The 17,840-nt window shown below is 41.6% G+C and overlaps 1 protein-coding gene across 7 annotated transcripts in view; it reads right to left on the bottom strand.

The window, feature by feature from the left end:
• The window catches only part of REV1 (REV1 DNA directed polymerase), a 90,029-nt gene that overhangs the window by 60,387 nt on the left and 11,802 nt on the right, over window positions 1–17,840 (bottom strand). For all 7 annotated transcript variants that reach the window (XR_004033386.1, XM_030828064.1, XM_030828063.1 and 4 more), the window contains exons 2-3: window positions 2,419–2,482; window positions 4–130 (exon numbers count right to left, since the gene is read on the bottom strand). Coding sequence is in view for 3 of the 7 variants with exons in the window: in XM_030828064.1 (XP_030683924.1) it covers window positions 4–130; window positions 2,419–2,472 (181 nt within the window). In the remaining 4 variants the exon portion in view is untranslated. The remainder of the gene's footprint in view (window positions 1–3; window positions 131–2,418; window positions 2,483–17,840) is intronic.

The following is a 17,840-nucleotide window of genomic DNA, read 5'->3' as shown; positions in this document are numbered from 1 at the left end:
AACCTGTGTATCCATTAACATAGATGGCAACTCCACTAAAAATTGTAGATGAAGTCCCATCCTTCTGCATAGCAGCATCTGATCGAAACTGTTCCTCCAATTTCTGGACCTTGGCAGCCATATACCCACCCTAGAATTAAACAAAAGTAAACCAATCACAAAGGTTACATTTTCTCCCACCCCCCCACTTTTATGAAAAAAATAAAAATTATATTTTAAAAACTAAATAAATAAATGGACCTTATTCTGTGCTAGTGACCAGAACATAATGATGACCTCATAAACATAAACCATAAGGCAAGGCAATAAATAAAACAGGAAAGTTGGGCTGAGCACAGTGGCTCACACCTGTAATTCCACCACTTTGGGAGGCTGAGGCAGGTGGATCACCTGAGGTCAGGAGTTTGAGACCAGCTTGGCCAACATGGTGAAACCCCGTCTCTACTAAAAATACAAAAATTAGCTGGGTGCAGTGCCAAGCGCCTGTAATCCCAGCTACTCGGGAGGCTGAGGCAGAAGAATCACCTGAACCCAGGAGGTGGAGGTTGCAGTGAGCCGAGATGGTGCCACTGCACTCTAGCCTGGGTGACAGAGCAAGACTCCATCTCAAAAAATAATAATAAATATAAATAAATATAACAGGTAGGTCAAAGAAGAATTTTGCCTCTATCAACTCAAGTTTTAATTTTATTACAGTCTTATGATTATAAAAGTTACTTTAAAAAAAAGCTAAGTCAATAATAATAATACTGGCTGGGAACAGTGGCTCACGCCTGTGATCCCAGCACTTTGGGAGGCCAAGGTGGGCAGATCACCTGAGGTCGGGAGTTCGAGATCAGCCTGACCAACATGGTGAAACCCCATCTCTACTAAAAATACAAAATTAGCTGGGCGTGGTGGTGCATGCCTGTAATCCCAGCTACTCAGGAGGCTGAGGCAGGAGAATCGCTTGAACCCAGAAGGTGGAGGCTGCAAAAGAGCTGAGATCGTGCTATTGCACTCCAGCCTGGACAACGAGAGCAAAACTGCATCTCAAAAAATAGTAATAATATCACAAAATGTTGTTCTTATGTACATAATTGAGCAAGTTACACCAAAGTTTAAACCAATTACAAATTTGACAAGTGGTCTCAGAGCATATTTTATTTTATTTTTTTGAGACAGAGTCTTGCTGTTGTCGCCCAGGCTGGAGTGCAGTGGCGCGATCTCAGCTCAAACTTCCAGGTTCAAGCAATTCTCCTGCCTCAGTTCTCAAGTAGCTGGGATTATAGGTGCTCACCACCATGCCCAGCTAATTGTTGTATTTTTAATAGAGACGGGATTTCACCATGTTGGCCAGGATGGTATCCAACTTCTGACCTCAGGTGATCCACCTGCCTGAGCCTCCCAAAGTGCTGGGATTACAGGTGTGAGCCACCACGCCCAGCCTCAGAGTATATTTTAGACTGGCTTCCACTATCTCCCATATACAGAGGGCTTAAAATGAATTATTTCAGGTAAAAATGAGGCAACTGGATAAACCAGTGTAGTCCTCCCTACACATGGAAAAGAATACGATGAATGCTCCAGTGGCTAAATTCTGGATCTAATCAATCTATTTGATAGTAATATTAACTTTCATTAGGTAACATCTATCTCACAATAAATATTAAAAAATAATTTTTTTGCAAAACATCTTGACAGATCTAGGGATTCAACTATACTTTTCCTGAACTTTGATATAATTAAGCTTGATTTCAATTATTAGGTTTTTAAATTAAAGCTGTAGGTGGCTAGAAGTACATGATTTTTTTTCCCAAAATGGAAATGACTGCATTATTTTTGCTGATTATTAAAATATTACATGCTCACTATGAAGTTTCTTTTCAGAAAATACAGGAAATACAGGGAAGAAAATTAAAACTGGTATAATCCTATTCATTAAAACTTTGGGGTGTTGTTTTCAAAGCTTATTTCCATAACTCAGAGCATAGAGGTTTTACAAAAATATAATCATACAAAATATTTCTTTGTAACACATTGTTTTAGTCAAGGTTATCTTTCCAGGTTAATATATAAAGCTGAATAATGACTGTACAGTGCTCCACTATACACGGATAACTTATTTGACCAATCCCTTATTATTGGATATTTGTTTTCCTGTTTTTCAGTATTATTAGCAATGCTGCAATAAAATAATCATATAGTAAATTAATGTGCACTAGGCGTATTTATTTCCTCAGGGTAAAATTCCTGAGAGTAAAGTTAAGGGGATAAAGTTTATAAACATCATAAGGCTTTCAAAACATTGTGAAAACTCAAAGATTTGGTGTCTAAAGTAATTTACAATTTAGAAAACAACTTAAACCACATTATAATAGAAGAATGAAAAATATCTAGACAGTTCGATATAATTATTTTTACTCTTTTAAAACACACCCATGTTTCCCAGCCATCATTTTCAGCTCGCTTCCTCCAACCACCTCGCCTCATGGTGGAGCTTCTGTATTGGGGAGGAAAAAAAAATGTCAATTTTATAACAATGTATTCCTAAATGATATTTTATTTCAATATCAAGAAAATGAGAAATTAAAATAAATTCAAATGTCCAACTGATGAGTCAAGAATACAATATTAAGTAAATTTTTTCTGAAGTTCTCCATTCTCCAGCTTTACAAGTGAAATTTGTCTATAAAACACCCTCCTACAGATACGTTTAAATTGTAACTGTTAAATTTAAAATTCAATAGAAAAATATCTTTATGCATTCCTGAGCACCAATCCTAACATTCACATACATAAAACACCAAATCCAACTAACATAGCCATGCTTACTTTACTTGTTACCATTATAAGATAATCTAACAAAACATTTCCCTTCATGAGTTGTCCTATAGTGTGGCTTTTAAACTCTGTCTTTGCTATTACATACTGGACACTTAACAGTTCAGTCACAGCCTGATTCACATATTCTGCCAAAGCCCTAGAAGTCAATTAAAAATGATGCAGAAAAGATTATCATTGATAATAAACTATAATAGTAAATCTGTCATTCTCCTTAAGGCAACACTTACTTAACTAACTATACTATAAAACCACCAGGATGACCAAATGATGGCTCACATTAAGTGGCACTTGGCTCAGTGGCTAGCAAAATATATAATTCATAAAAAGAGGCTAAATGAAACCCCTTGTAAAGTCAAAGCCTTCTAACATAAATGGCTACATTTTGGGCTATGACTACACTTATTCTTAACAAAATAAATATAACTTCTATTAAGAGAATTTTCTTCTAGTAACTATATACATGTATATCAAATGGTTACCATATGAAGCCTTATATATTATCCATGTCAAATCAGCTCTGATACGATCTGTGAGAATTTTTTACTTAACAACACCTTAAACCATGACACTTTACCCCACACACATTAGCAGATAATTTCTTTCTTTTTATTTATTTATTTTTTTTTTTTGAGACGGAGTCTTGCTCTGTTGCCCAGGCTGGAGTGCAGTGGCGCAATCTCGGCTCACTGCAAGCTCTGCCTCCCGGGTTCACGCCATTCTCTTGCCTCAGACTCCCGAGTAACTGGAACTACAGGCGCCTGCCACCACGCCCGGCTTTTTTTGTTTTTTTTTTTGATTTTTAGTAGAGACGGGGTTTCACTGTGTTAGCCAGGATGGTCTTGATCTCCTGACCTCGTGACCTCCCAACGTGCTGGGATTACAGGCGTGAGCCACTGCACCCGGCCTTTTTTTTTTTTTTTTTTGAGACATAGTCTTGCTCTGTCACCCAGGCTAAAGTGCAGTGGCACGATCTCGGCTCACAACCACCTCCGCCTCCTGGGTTCAAGTGATTCTCCTGCCTCAGCCTCCCGAGTAGCTGGGATTACAGGCGCCCGCCACTACACCTGGCTAATTTTTGTATTTTTAGTAGAGATGAGGTTTCATCATTTTGGCCAGGCTGGTCTTGAACCTCTGACCTCAGGTGATCTGCCCGCCTATGCCTCCCAAAGTGCTAGGATTACAGGCATGAGCCACCATGCCTGGCCAGCAGATATTTTCTTATGAATATTTTTATTCTTAGTATACTGCAGGATGTAGTTTTTCTTTGTTGACATTTATAACAACTTGAATTTTTACTGTCACCCTTAAAAGATGCCTAAAAGACATGCAGAAGTGTTGTCAAAAGGTTAAGTCCCAACAGAGAGACAAGATAATACAAATGTTTCAGAGGCATGTGCAAGGTGCTCTGAGAAAAGGCAGTAAACTGATTAATCCTGAGGAGAGATTTTTTTTTAAGTCTGATGAAGGTAGAAGGAGCATGAATACCCAATGTGTTCATTATCAAGTCCCAGAAGTACCACATGCTCTGTTAAATATTTCTTCTGTTTTCAAGAGGCTCACTTTGTCCAGTCCCAACAGACTTCAGCCCTTAAAGGAAATCTAGGAGATACATTAACACACAGCTCTAGACTACATGTAAACTGAATCCATACACCTGCTGGAACAAGTAAAGAGTTTGGGAATTCTGGCCATTATACACTAAAAACACATACCCTGATAATTAAAGGCAGCCATTAAACTGTTAAATAAAGGTCAATAAAGGAGTAAAGTGTATTTTAATACATTTGGTGGCCCAATCACTTAAGAACTCCAGTTGTGTAACGTCTGTTGTATACCTACTGCACAAAACCAATAAGAAAATTCCTTAATGATGGTCTAATGAGGCTAGAAGCATGAAACACAGTTGTAATACAAAAACAAAAACAACAACAAAAAAAACAGGTATTAAGGTTTCTTTCCCCCAACTCCAAAGTAACAAAACTATTCCAGACAAGTGTTTAAAACTTTAAAAGGAAAAGGAAAGAATGAAGGACTGAAAATTTTAGCTTCGTCATTTCCAATAACTTGACTCATGAACAACAAACTCCTATTGATCCAGAAATCAAATAGTCAAAAATTACTAGCCAACATTCCAAAGAGGACAAAAATCTTCAGAGATCTGCCACCCCACCTCTCTTCCCCAAACCAGATTATTTTTCCCTCTGAGAACATTTGGCAATCCTAGAAGAGTGGCTGGGAGACTGGGCAAAGTTTCTGACAAACAGTGTTAGGAGAGAAAAAGTAGAGTCCAAGGGTCTTCCAAGGATACAGATTGCCACAATTGGTATCAGAACCCTACGAGTAACAAGAAATTGGAAGTAGACCAAACTTTGCAGAAACTATTATTTCAATCTCTGAAAACAGATTAAGGTGATTGTGGGCCAGGCGTGGTGGCTCATGCCTGTAATCCCAGCACTTTGGGAGGCCGAGGTGGGTGGATCACCTGAAGTCAGGAGTTGGAGACCAGTCTGGCCAACATTGTGAAACCCCATCTCTATTAAAAATACAAAAGATTGCTGGGCGCGATGGCTCACGCCTATAATCCCAGCACTTTGGGAGGCCGAGGTGGGCAGATCACGTGAGGTGGGGAGTTCGAGACCAGCCTGACCAACATGGAGAAACCCTGTTTTTTTATTACTAAAAATAAAAAATTAGCCGGGCATGGTGGCACATGCCTGTAATCCCAGCCACTCGGAAGGCCGAGGCAGGAGAATTGCTTGAACCCGGGAAGCGGAGGTTGCAGTGAGCCGAGATTGCACCATTGGACTCCAGCCTGGGCAACAGGAGCGAAACTCCATCTCAAAAAAAAAAAAAAAAAAAAAAGAAAAAAATTAGCCGGGCATGGTGGCTGTTTCTGCTAATCAGCAGGGATCTGCGAAAAAGAGACTCCACTAATGCCTCTGTAATCACATCCAGGGAAAAGTTCTCTACACTAAGATGACTGATTTGCTTCTTTAAATAGGACTTTCCCTAGAACAGAGGAGGGCATTTAATCAGGATACCACTACTTGACAGAAATATCCTTCAGAAATAACACACTCTCTCTGTTTTTATCCTGTTCCAAGCAACCTCCTGAATTACAATGTGTCCTCTTGACTAAACCTACTCACTAAGAAGTGACTGCCCTGTATTGACAAACCATCCAATTATCAAGCTAGACTTGTAAACAAAAATTGCCTTCTAGTTTTCAGAGGAACTCTTGCAGACCAGGCTCCCAATTTAATTCCACATAACTTGATAACCTTGAGGAATGTGATAACGGCTTCTGAAACTGTGATTCACAACCTAAAATAACCTGCCAATCTCTCCTTACCCAGTAACTTTAACAGGGCAGCCAATTACTGTGTTTCAAAAAATTAGTTTAAAAAACGGATGAAGGGTGAATACATGAATGCAAAAGTACCCTTATCCTTAACATTTAGGGTACACTTTCAATAAACATTAACTACTGTTATAATAATCTACTCTGCCAGTCTACAGAGTGAAAATCGAATGAGACTACGTATGTGGAAACCCTTTGAAAACTATAACACTGAGAACATCGTTATTTTAAGTCAGTTATCCATGGTCTACAACATAATGATAACAGTAGACTAGATATGGACTCAAATCCCAATTCTACAACTGCCTAACAGTGTGATTTGGAGTGAGTCCAACAGCACTGAGCCTAACATTTCTTCACCTATAAAACAAGAAAGTTTGACTGCAGAATCTTTGTGGGGCCATGACTGGATGAAGGGTGGATGTGGTGGGCAGAAGGAAAAAAGTTGGGGGTAAAAACAGCAAGCAAGCAAGGTTCCAGTCTCTAAACCCACCTTCAATTTTAGCAGCCATGCTTTTTTTTCCCCCCATAAGCTTTAGGTTTAGCGTCTGAACAAGATTGTTCTTGAAGAAAAAGCACAACAACTTGAAAACGACTGATAACTAAGAGTAATGAACTAAAAACTAAGTACAAAATTTCTTGGTTCTTTTGTGTTTCAATATGTGACTCTGTAAGACAGTCACATGTGGAAATCTCCCAACCCTTGAAAGGTTCACAAGCTAAAACTCACCTACAAGCTAAAACTCAAGTAATCAAATTATAAAGACCAACTAAATTACAGGCTGTCAATACAGCCATGTCCAGTCCCCAGTGCTAACATGCAATAACAACTAGCCAGGTGAGGTAAGGTTAAGGCAAATGGGAGAACAGCTCTGTCCATGAGGAGCCCAGGGATCCTGAATGCCTACACAAAAGACTTCCTCTTTCCATTCTCACAATAGGGATGTTCAAAACTCTATTAAGGGTCTCATTAAGGACATGCTTATTTAAAAATATAACAAGATTACTTATGCATGCATTTTTCCTAATGTTTGTTTATCTTTTGCTGGAACACACTACTATCAGTTCATTCTAAACTTTATTCTGCTTTTTTTTTACTATAGTTATTGGTAGATTTTACTATCTACCCTGAGAATTATGTTTATCACCAGGAACATTCATTTTCAGGTAAAAATGGTATTTCCCAGCACTTTGGGGGGCCGAGCCGGGCAGATCACGAGGTCAGGAGATCGAGACCATCCCAGCTAACATGGTGAAACCCCGTTTCTACTAAAAATACAAAAAATTAGCCGGGCATGGTGGTGGGCACCTGTAGTCCCAACTGCTCAGGAGACTGAGGCAGGAGAATGGCGTGAACCCGGGAGGCGGAGCTTGCAGTGAGCCGAGATTGGGCCACTGTACTCCAGCCAGGGCAACAGAGTGAGACTCCATCTCAAAAAAAAAAATAAGATATTTCACCTATTTACAAAAGAATTACTAACATTACAAGGTTCTAAACAGTTCATCACACACTAGAAAAACTTCCACTACATATCCACAAAATGTTCAAATGTTCAGTGTTGATCTGATGGTTACATATCTGTAACTCTAAAGTCTGTTGATTAATGAAACTCATTTTGAGTGGCTTTTAATCATTCTTTATTAATACAGTCACATATAAATATATACATTTGTAAAAAGTAAAGTTCCTCTTCAAAGACTTTCTTCCCCGTGTAATTAGGAATAAACAGTAACTTCTCTTAGAAGCAAAATGTATTCAAAGACCTGTGCTAACATTCTTAAACATCTGCTAGCTGTAATAAAGAAATCAATGTACTTTATGTTCTTAGCTCCCACAATCTAGCCTAAATATTTGCTCTGGCAAGCTTATACTGGTCCAAGCAAGCATTAGGTCATAGCCTGTTCCTCTTCCTTATTTGAAGGTGTTTTTACCTTTCTCTACATTCCACAAGTTAATTCCTCCTTCCTTTGTTCTCCTCTGCCTTTGCCTCTTTTAAAAAGTTCTAAGTGGCTAGTCAATCGGGACAAATACAGAATGTGAGGTCCCGTTCCTGCCAATGGAAACCAGGCATTGCAGTAGGGTGGACGCATCAGGTTATAAATGACCCTGTCTCCTTTGTTCGGTGTACTCTCATGGCAAAACTGCTGGCGAGTGTACCCTTTCTGCAGAAAGTATAAAAATGGCCTTGCTGAGGAAATTAAATTTATGTTCAAGTGCTACTTCTTTACAGCACCGGGGAACAAGCATTTCAAAGAGGTTTATCCTATCTTTATGTAATAGTTATCTAAGAAATATTTACTGAATGTAGTAAGAATTGACATGCAAAGAATATGCAATGAATTAATGTGCACATTATAGTAGCATAACATAATTCATGAATGTGACACAAATGCAAAGAAAGCAGCCTGTGGCCACCACTTATCTAGGCAAGGTTGAAACAAAATTTGCCTTTGGTGCCCTGCCATATCTCTACTCAACACCTTTTTGTTTTCAGTGCCTCTTTATCTTACTTAGCTGTCAATTCTCTGCTAAGGCATTTATTGACACCTAAGGAACTGGTTAATAAATGGCTTAAGGTATGATCCAACCCAGGGTCATCTGTGTTTAAAAGAACCTCTTCATGACCATTCAATGAGGAAAGGACAATTTTTTCAACAAATGGTGATAGGAAAACTGGATATCACATGCAAAAGAAGTTGGACCTTTACACCATGTTAAAAAAAAAACTCAAAGTGTACGAAAGACATAAATATAAGAGCTACTATCAAACTCTTGGGAGAAAACATAAAAGCTTCATGACACTGATTTTGCAATGACTTTTCGGGGAAAATTTAACAAAAGAAAAAACAGATAAACTGGACTACATCAAAATTTAAAACTTCTGTGAATCACAGGGCAAAAAAGGGTGAAAAGGCAATCCACAGAATGGGAGAAAATATCTGCAAATCATATCTGATAAGGGGTTCGTACACTTACCAATATAAAGAACTCCTACCATAAACTGTACCAATAAACACACAACGCCACTAAGAAATAAAAAAAAAGGATCTGAACAGACACTTCTCTAAAGAAGACAGACAAATGGCCAATAAGCACACAAAAAAATGTTCAGTGTCATTAATCACTATGGAAATGCAAATAGAAACCACAATGAGATACCACCTCACACCCAGCAGGATAGCTACTATTAAAAAAAAAAGTGTTGATAAGGATGGGAAGAAATTGGGCCCCCAAGCCCTGCTGGTGGGACTATAAAATGGTGCAGCTGATATGAAAAACAGTATGGCAGTTACTCAAAAAATCAGAAACAGAATTATCATGTAATTCCACTTGTGAGTATATATCCAAAGGAACTGAAACCTGGGACACAAAGAGATATTTATTTGTACATTCATATTAATAAGCATTATTCACAACAGCCAAAAGGTGGAAGCAACCCAAGTGTCCATCCACAGATGAATGGGTAAACAAAATGTGGTATATACATACAAGGAAATACCATTCAGCCTTAAAAGGAAGGAAATTCCAAAGAGTGCTACAACTTGCATGAACCTTGAAGGCATTACGGTAAGTGAAATAAACCATTGACAAAAGGACAAATACTGTATGATTCTACCTATATGAAGTATTTACAGTAGTTAAATTCAGAGACAGAAAGCGGAATGGTGGTTGTGGGTGGAGTTACTGTTTAACAGGTAGAGTCTTACGCAAGGTGAAGGGTTCTGGAGATGGATGGTGGTGATGGTTGCACAACAATGTGAATGTACTTAATGTGACTGAACAGTTAAAATGGTAATCTTTTTTATGTATCGTACCACAATTAAGAAGAAAAGAGTTTTAAACAAAAGTACTTCTGAAGCTGGAAACACTGCATAGGCACCTGCAAGCTGCAGTGGACAGGATCTTCAGGTGGGGTGCAAAGCTGGGAAAAAAGCTACTTCAAGAAATCTGTACAGCAGTACCTGGATGTTTTGTTTTTTACTTTGAGTTGGTGGTAGTGGGAGGCGAGGCCATTTGTAGAATTTACAAGAACCAGGTATTGCCTTTATGAGTGACTAAGTACATAAAGTGCTAGCACGCATGCCCTAAAAAGAGTTTGGTAACAGTCTGCTCCAATGTGCTCTTATTCTGTCCTTTAATGGTAAAAGTTTTAACATCAGAAACAGCTCTTTATGTAACATTTAGATATAAAAACACAGCTGTTTGTGGATTTTGTTTTGATTCAACCTTAGAGACCATCGTCTACGGCTAGTTTTCAAACAATTGCTGAAGTTGTACAGGCACTACAGACATGCACATCCCACAAACTAGTCAGATTTTGATCTTGAAGGGACTCTCACCAAGGTATATAAAACAAAACAAAAGGCTGGGCCTGGTGACTCATGCCTGTAATCCTAGTACTTTGGGAGGCTGAGGTGGGCAGATCATTTGAGGTCAGGAGTTTGAAACCAGCCTGACCAACATGGTGAAATCCCGTCTCTAAAAATACAAAAAAAATTAGCCAGGAGTGGTGGCGCATGCCTGTAGTCCCAGCTACGCAGGAGGCTAAGGCAGGAGAATCACTTGAACCCAGGAGGCAGAGGTTGCAGTGAGCCAAGATCATGCCACTGCACTCCAGCCTGGGCGACAGAACGAGATTGTCTCCAAAAAAAAAAAAAGAAAAGAAAAGAAAAAAGAAAAAAATTCAGACACCTAGGTGAAGGGCACAATTTCCCAGAAGTACAAGTACTGACTCTGGAAACCTGTACTTGCTTTTAGCGACTGATTCTAAATCAAGCCAACAGTTCACATTCTAAGCATAGTGCTGCGTGTCTTTCATGTATTTAAGAGATCTTTTAAAAACATACAAGTGTAAGATATTTAGATCAGGCTTTATTCCTAACCTAATAAAACCCATTTTTGCCACTTTATGTGGTTTTTTTTACACCTTCAGCATACTGAAACATTTTCCTGTTGCTAATTTTTTCTGCTGCAGTAAAACAATTTCTGTGCCAGATGAGATACTATCTTGACAACACAGAATTCAAAGAACTTCAATCTATCAAAGTGGCACACAGCACACAGCACTCTCCACAGAAAAAAGTACAGGTTTTGGTACATAAGCCTTTTCTTGAAGTCAGTATGATCTTTCCATCTTTTCTTGGGACATTCTCTCTTATTCCCTCATCACTGACTTGTGTTATACACTGCTTTGCAATGCTAAGTACAGTATGCAATCCTGCTAGGTGTTCCTTTTCAAAAATAGTTTTTCTTGCTCTTTTTATAAAAGCAATTCGTGTTTATTGCAGAAAATTGGAAAATACAGAAAACAGAAAAGGAAAGAATTACCCACATTCCTACCACCTAAAAAAATTCACCTATTAACTGACACTTTATATTTCCTTCCTTTTAGTGTTCCTTTAATTTTTAACATTCAAATTTATTTACATTTAAACACATTACTAGTAATATCTTTCACTTCTGAAGTGTCCTTAGTTTTCCAAGACCCCTTTACATCTACCATTTATCTTTACAACTCATCCATAGAGTAAGTCAGCCAAGTACTATTTATTTTGCACACAATAGTTGCCTTCTAGGGTAGAGAAGCTAAAAAGTTCTATAAGGCTGCACTGCTAGCTTGTGGTACAAAATCATACTCATCTTCTACAAAATTATGTTCCCAAATCTTCAATGGAAAAAATAATGGTATCAATATGAACTGCTAGAAAGTTCAGAACACTCCTATTGAACTGAAGTAACCTAACACAATTCAACAAAACAGATGCTTCTTCACCAGGTAATCTAGCAACAGTCTGGATCATAATAGAGCCATATATATAACAAAACTAAGGAAGAAAACAGGTCCTACAATTAAGCTCCATCTAGACCCCAACTAGTCCATATTGATAAGCAGAAGTCGGGCGCAGTGGCTCACGCCTGTAAACCCAGCACTTTGGGAGGCTGAGGCAGGCGAATCACGTGAGATCAGAAGTTTGAGACCAGCCTGACCAACATGGTGAAACCCTGTCTCTATTAAAAAGAAAAAAATCAGCCGGGCATGGTAGCAGGAACCTGTAATCCAGCTACTTGGGGGACTGAGGCACGACAATTACTTGAACGCGGTAGGCGGAGGTTGCAATGAGCCGAGATTGCGCCACTACACTCCAGCCTGGGCGACAGAGTGAGACTCCGTTTCAAAAACGAAAAAAAAAAAGAAGTAGTGATCCAAAGACAGCATCAACTTTGTTGCTAACCGGTTCTCTGAACTTAAGCAAGTCATAATCAGTCATATTTTAGTTCCTCCGTATGTGGAAAGAGTTGGACCTGTTTGAAATGCTTGTTCCCCGGCGCCATAAAGAAATGAAACTTGAACATAAATTTATTTAGTAAGGCCATTTTTATTTCCTGCAGAAAAGGTACACTCGCCAGCAGTTTTGCCACGAGAGTACAACGAACAAAGGAGACAGGGTCATTTATAACCTGATGCGTCCACCCTACTGTTGTGTCCGGTTTCCATTGGCTGGAACGGGACCTCACATTCTGTATTTGTTCCGACTGGCTAGCAACTTAGAACTTTTTAAAAGAGGCGAAGGTAGAGGAGAACAAGGAAGGAGGAATTAACTTGTGGAATGCTGAGAAAGGTAAAAACACTTTTAAATAAGGAAGAGGAACAGGATATGACCTAATGCTTGCTTGAACCAGTATAAGCATGCCAGGGCAAATATTTAGGAGCACAGGTCTTTGAATAAGTTTTGCTTCTAAGAGAAGGTACTATTTATTTCTAATCAGATGGGGAGGAAAGTCTTTGAAGAGGTACATCTACTTTTACTTTTTACAGACCTGACAAATTCTAGTCTTTTGCAATTTTTTAAATGTACATGATTCTACACTTGAACCCAGGAGGCAGAGATTGCAGTGAGCCGAGATTGTGCCACTGTACTACAGCCTGGGTGACAAAGCAACACTCTGTCTCAAAAAAATAAATAAATAGGCCGGGCACGGTGGCTCACGCCTGTAATCCCAGCACTTTGGGAGGCCGAGGCGGGTAGATCACAAGGTCAGGAGTTCAAGACCAGCCTGGCCAACATGGTGAAACCCCATCTCTACTAAAAAACACAAAAATCAGTCAGACGTGGTGGTGGGAGCCTATAATCCCAGCTACTCCGGAGGCTGAGGCAGAGAACTGCTTGAACCTAAGAGGCGGAGGTTGTAGCAAGCTGAGATCATGCCACTGCACTCCAGCCTGGACGACAGAGTGAGACTTCATCTCAAAAAAAATAAATAAATGAATATAAATAAATGTATATGATTCTACACATGTCGTTTTAAAAAAGCTTTCAACAAACGCATACATATTATACAACTTTATGTAACTTCTCCTATGCTTGCCAAAAAACAAGATGTGCCTATCCATAGATGTGGCTGTGCAGTAAGAATCCTAACCCAGAGGTTTGGCCTTTGCCCTTGGTTCCTGGGAGGTAATCCTTTCTTTCCCCCGCCTTTACATGGTCCAAGATGAGACTGGGAGGTAACCTCTAAGCCCTTAGAACGTCCACCTTATGGGAGCAGTGACTCACACCTGTAATCCCAACACTTTAGGAGGCCGAGGCGGGCAGATCACAAGGTCAGGAGTTCGAGACCACCCTGGCCAACATGGTGAAACCCCGTCTCTACTAAAAATACAAAAATTAGCCGGGCATGGTGGCACATGCCTGTAATCCCAGGTACTCAGGAAGCTGAGGCAGGAGAATTGCTTGAACCCAGGAGGCGGAGGTTGCAGTGAGCCCAGATTTGCGCCACTGCACTCCAGGCTGGGTGACAGAGCAAGACTCTGTCAAAAAAAAAATAATAATAATAATAATGTCCACCCTGTTAAGTGCTTTTGTTTACCTGGGGGCTTTGAGCCACTCCAGATAGTTTCGCACTGTGATTTATGGTGAAGGGCTTTGAGCCATGTATTATCAACCTCCTGAAGGGCTGAAAACTAAAGGTCAACCATGCCAACAGTCAATCATATCTAAGTGACCAAGTCCCAGTACAAATGCTGGACACCAAGGCTTGGGTGAGCTTCCCTGATTGGCAACCTCCATGAGTAGTGTCACACATCAGTGCCAGAAGTTGGCACTGTCCACAACTTCGCTGGCAGAGGATAACTGGAAGTTTCGTAAGTGGACTCTTCTGCGTGCCCCATGCACCTCCTCCTGTGTCCGGAATTGGTGGGTTCTTGGTCTCACTGACTTCAAGAATGAAGCCGCGGACTCGCGGTGAGTGTTACAGCTCTTAAGGTGGCGCATCTGGAGTTTGTTCCTTCTGGTGTTCGGAGTTTCTTCCTTCTGGTGGGTTCGTGGTCTCACTGGCTCAGGAGTGAAGCTGCAGACCTTCCTGGTGAGTGTTACCGCTCTTAAGGCGGCACGTCTGGAGTTGTTCGTTCCTCCCGGTGGGCTCGTGGTCTCGCTGGCTTCAGGAGTGAAACTGCAGACCTTCGCCGTGAGTGTTACAGCTCATAAAAGCAGTGTGGACCCAAAGAGTGAGCAGTAGCAAGATTTATTGCAAAGAGCAAAAGAACAAAGCTTTCACAGTGTGGAAGGGGACGCGAGCAGGTTGCCACTGCTGGCTCGGGCAGCCTGCTTTTATTCTCTTATCTGGCCCCACCCACGTCCTGCTGATTGGTAGAGCCCAGTGGTCTGTTTTGACAGGGCGCTGATTGGTGCATTTACAATCCCTGAGCTAGACATAAAGGTTCTCCACGTCCCCATCAGATCAGTTGGGTTCTCCAAGGCCCCACCAGAGCAGCTAGATACAGAGTGTCGATTGGTGCACTCACAAACCCCGAGCTAGACACAGGGTGCTGATTGGTGTGTTCACAAACCTTGAGCTAGACACAGAGTGCCGATTGGTGTATTTACAATCCTTGAGTTAGACATAAAGGTTCTCCCAGGCCCCACCAGAGTAGCTAGATACAGAGTGTCGATTGGTGCATTCACAGACCCTGAGCTACACACACGGTGCTGATTGGTGTATTTACAATCCCTGAGCTAGACATAAAGGTTCTCCAAGGCCCCACCAGAGCAGCTAGATACAGAGTGTCGACTGGTGCACTCACAAACCTCAAGCTACACACAGGGTGCTGATTGGTGTGTTTACAAACCTTGAGCTGGATACAGAGTGCCGATTGGTGTATTTACAATCCTTGAGCTAGACATAAAGGTTTTCCAAGGCCCCACCAGAGTAGCTAGATACAGAGTGTCGACTGGTGCATTCACAGACCCTGAGCTAGACACACGGTGCTGATTGGTGCATTTACAATCCCTGAGCTAGACATAAAGGTTCTCCAAGGCCCCACCAGAGCAGCTAGATACAGAGTGTTAATTGGTGCATTCACAAACCTCGAGCTAGACACAGGGTGCTGATCGGTGCATTTACAATCCCTGAGCTAGACATAAAGGTTCTCCACATCTCCACCAGACTCAGGAGCCCAGCTGGCTTCACCTAGTGGATCCCGCACTGGGGCTGCAGGTGGAGCTGCCTGCCAGTCCCGCGCCATGCGCTCGCACTCCTAAGCCCTTGGGTGGTCGATGGGACTGGGCGCCGCGGAGCAGGGGGCGGCGCTCGTCGGGGAGGCTCGGGCTGCACAGGAGCCCACGGAGGCGCGGGAAGGCTCAGGCATGGCGGGCTGCAGTCCCGAGGCCTGCCCCGCAGGAAGGCAGCTAAGGCCTGGCGAGAAATTGAGCGCAGCGCCGAAGGGCTGGCACTGCTGGGGGACCCAGTACACCCTCCGCAGCTGCTGGCCCGGGTGCTAAGCCCCTCATTGCCTGGGGTCGGCAGGCCCGGCCGGCTGCTCCGAGTGCAGGGCCCGCCAAGCCCACGCCCACCCGGAACTCCAGCTGGCCCGCAAGCGCCGCGCGCAGCCCCGGTTCCCGCTCGCGCCTCCCGCCTTGGCCAGCCCAGAAAGGGGCTCCCACAGTGCAGCGGTGGGCTGAAGGGCTCCTCAAGTGCCACCAAAGTGGGAGCCCAGGCAGAGGAGGTACCCAGAGCGAGTGAGGGCTGTGAGGACTGCCAGCACGCTGTCACCTCTTATTCCCTTGGCTGATTTTATTCTGATCTTTTCACTGTAATAAATCCAACCATAAGTAAAAGCCCTTTCAGGAGTTCTTTGAACCCTTCTAGCCAATTATTTAACCTAAGGATGGTGTGGATCCCCAAACTTGCAGTTGATCTCGTGAGGGTGGTCTTGGGACCCCCAACTCCGTGATGGCAAAACGGCACTGTCCTCCAGTATTCATTCTTCCTTACTTTTAGTAATGGAACACCTCTCCCGCTCCTCTTAGCAGGAGACAGAGTGCACAACCAGAGACTACATTTCCCAGGCTCCTCTAAAAATCAGGGGTGGCCATGTGACTAGTTTCTGGCCAAGGAGGTATGAGCAGAGTGATGCGTACAAAAATATGAGCCATATTCCTAAAGAAAGCTGTTTACTTCTTTTTCTGGGATGCAGTTGTAAGGTAACCCAGCTTCAACCATGGGAATAAGGACAATACTCTATGGAATGGCTAAGCACACAGAGAAATGTGGAACCCCTAAAGCACTGAGGTGCTCACCCACTACAGACTGCCTATCTACCTCTGGACTATTACAGGAGAAAGAAAAACTTAAATATTGTTTGTCCCATTGTATTCTGAAGTCCCTGTTACAGCAGCTTAGCCTGTACCCTAATGCATAAGTACATCTGAGCATTTTAATATGATTTTGATTCAGTATCTACATAAATTAAAGATAGAGACAATAAGATGTACTGTATAAAAAATATTTGGATATATTAAACCTGAAAATGTATTAACAAACATTTGTATGTCCCAGTTTGAGGCTGATCTGATTAAAAGGAAAGCGTCTATCCCAAACAATTCAATATAACAAAGAGTTTTCTCTTACTCTTCTTGTTATTCATAACTACCAAAAACAGATGCTTGATTCAACAAAATCAATAGTTAATACAAACTGAACGGGGCTTCCTGAAAGAATGACTAATGCTTGTCTTCTCTTCAATTACAGATTTCTATAGAAAGGGAAAGAAGTAGAGACACTGTTTTAATAAAGTATCTAGGAGGCTGGGCACAGTGGCTCACGCCTGTAATCCCAAGACTTTGGGAGGCCGAGGCAGGTGGATCACCTAAGGTCAGGAGTTGGAGACCAGCCTGGCCAAAATGGCAAAATCCCATCTTTATAACAATACAAAAATTAGCTGAGCGTGGTGGTGTACACCTGTAGTCCCAGCTACTCAGGAGGCTGAGGCAGGAGGATCACTTGAACCCGGGAGGCGGAGGTTGTAGTGAACTGAGATTGCACCACTGCACTGGCCAACACTGAGACTCTGTCTCAAAAAAATAAAAAATAAAAAATAGAAAGTACCAAAGAGAACTGCCTTCTCTAGTTTTCCAGCGTGCAGCCAAATCACCCACTTTCCAAACACCTTCCCCTCAATTTTCCTGCTTTCCTGTGTTCCAAACCACGTGGCCCAATTGCATTTATTAAGCATCTCCACTAGGATGTTCTATACATCTCAAAGTCAGCATGTCCATAAGCAGGATCAAGCTACAAAGGAACACAAAAGAATGTTCTGGAGATGACATGATAAAAATTAAAAGTCTAGAGGAAGGAGGAAGAAGCCACTGATCT

Source organism: Nomascus leucogenys, chromosome 14, assembly GCF_006542625.1.
Source record: "Nomascus leucogenys isolate Asia chromosome 14, Asia_NLE_v1, whole genome shotgun sequence".
Classification (NCBI taxonomy): Eukaryota; Metazoa; Chordata; class Mammalia; order Primates; family Hylobatidae; genus Nomascus; species Nomascus leucogenys.
Note: the sequence above shows the minus strand (reverse complement) of the source record. Positions and strands in the feature narration are given on the sequence as shown.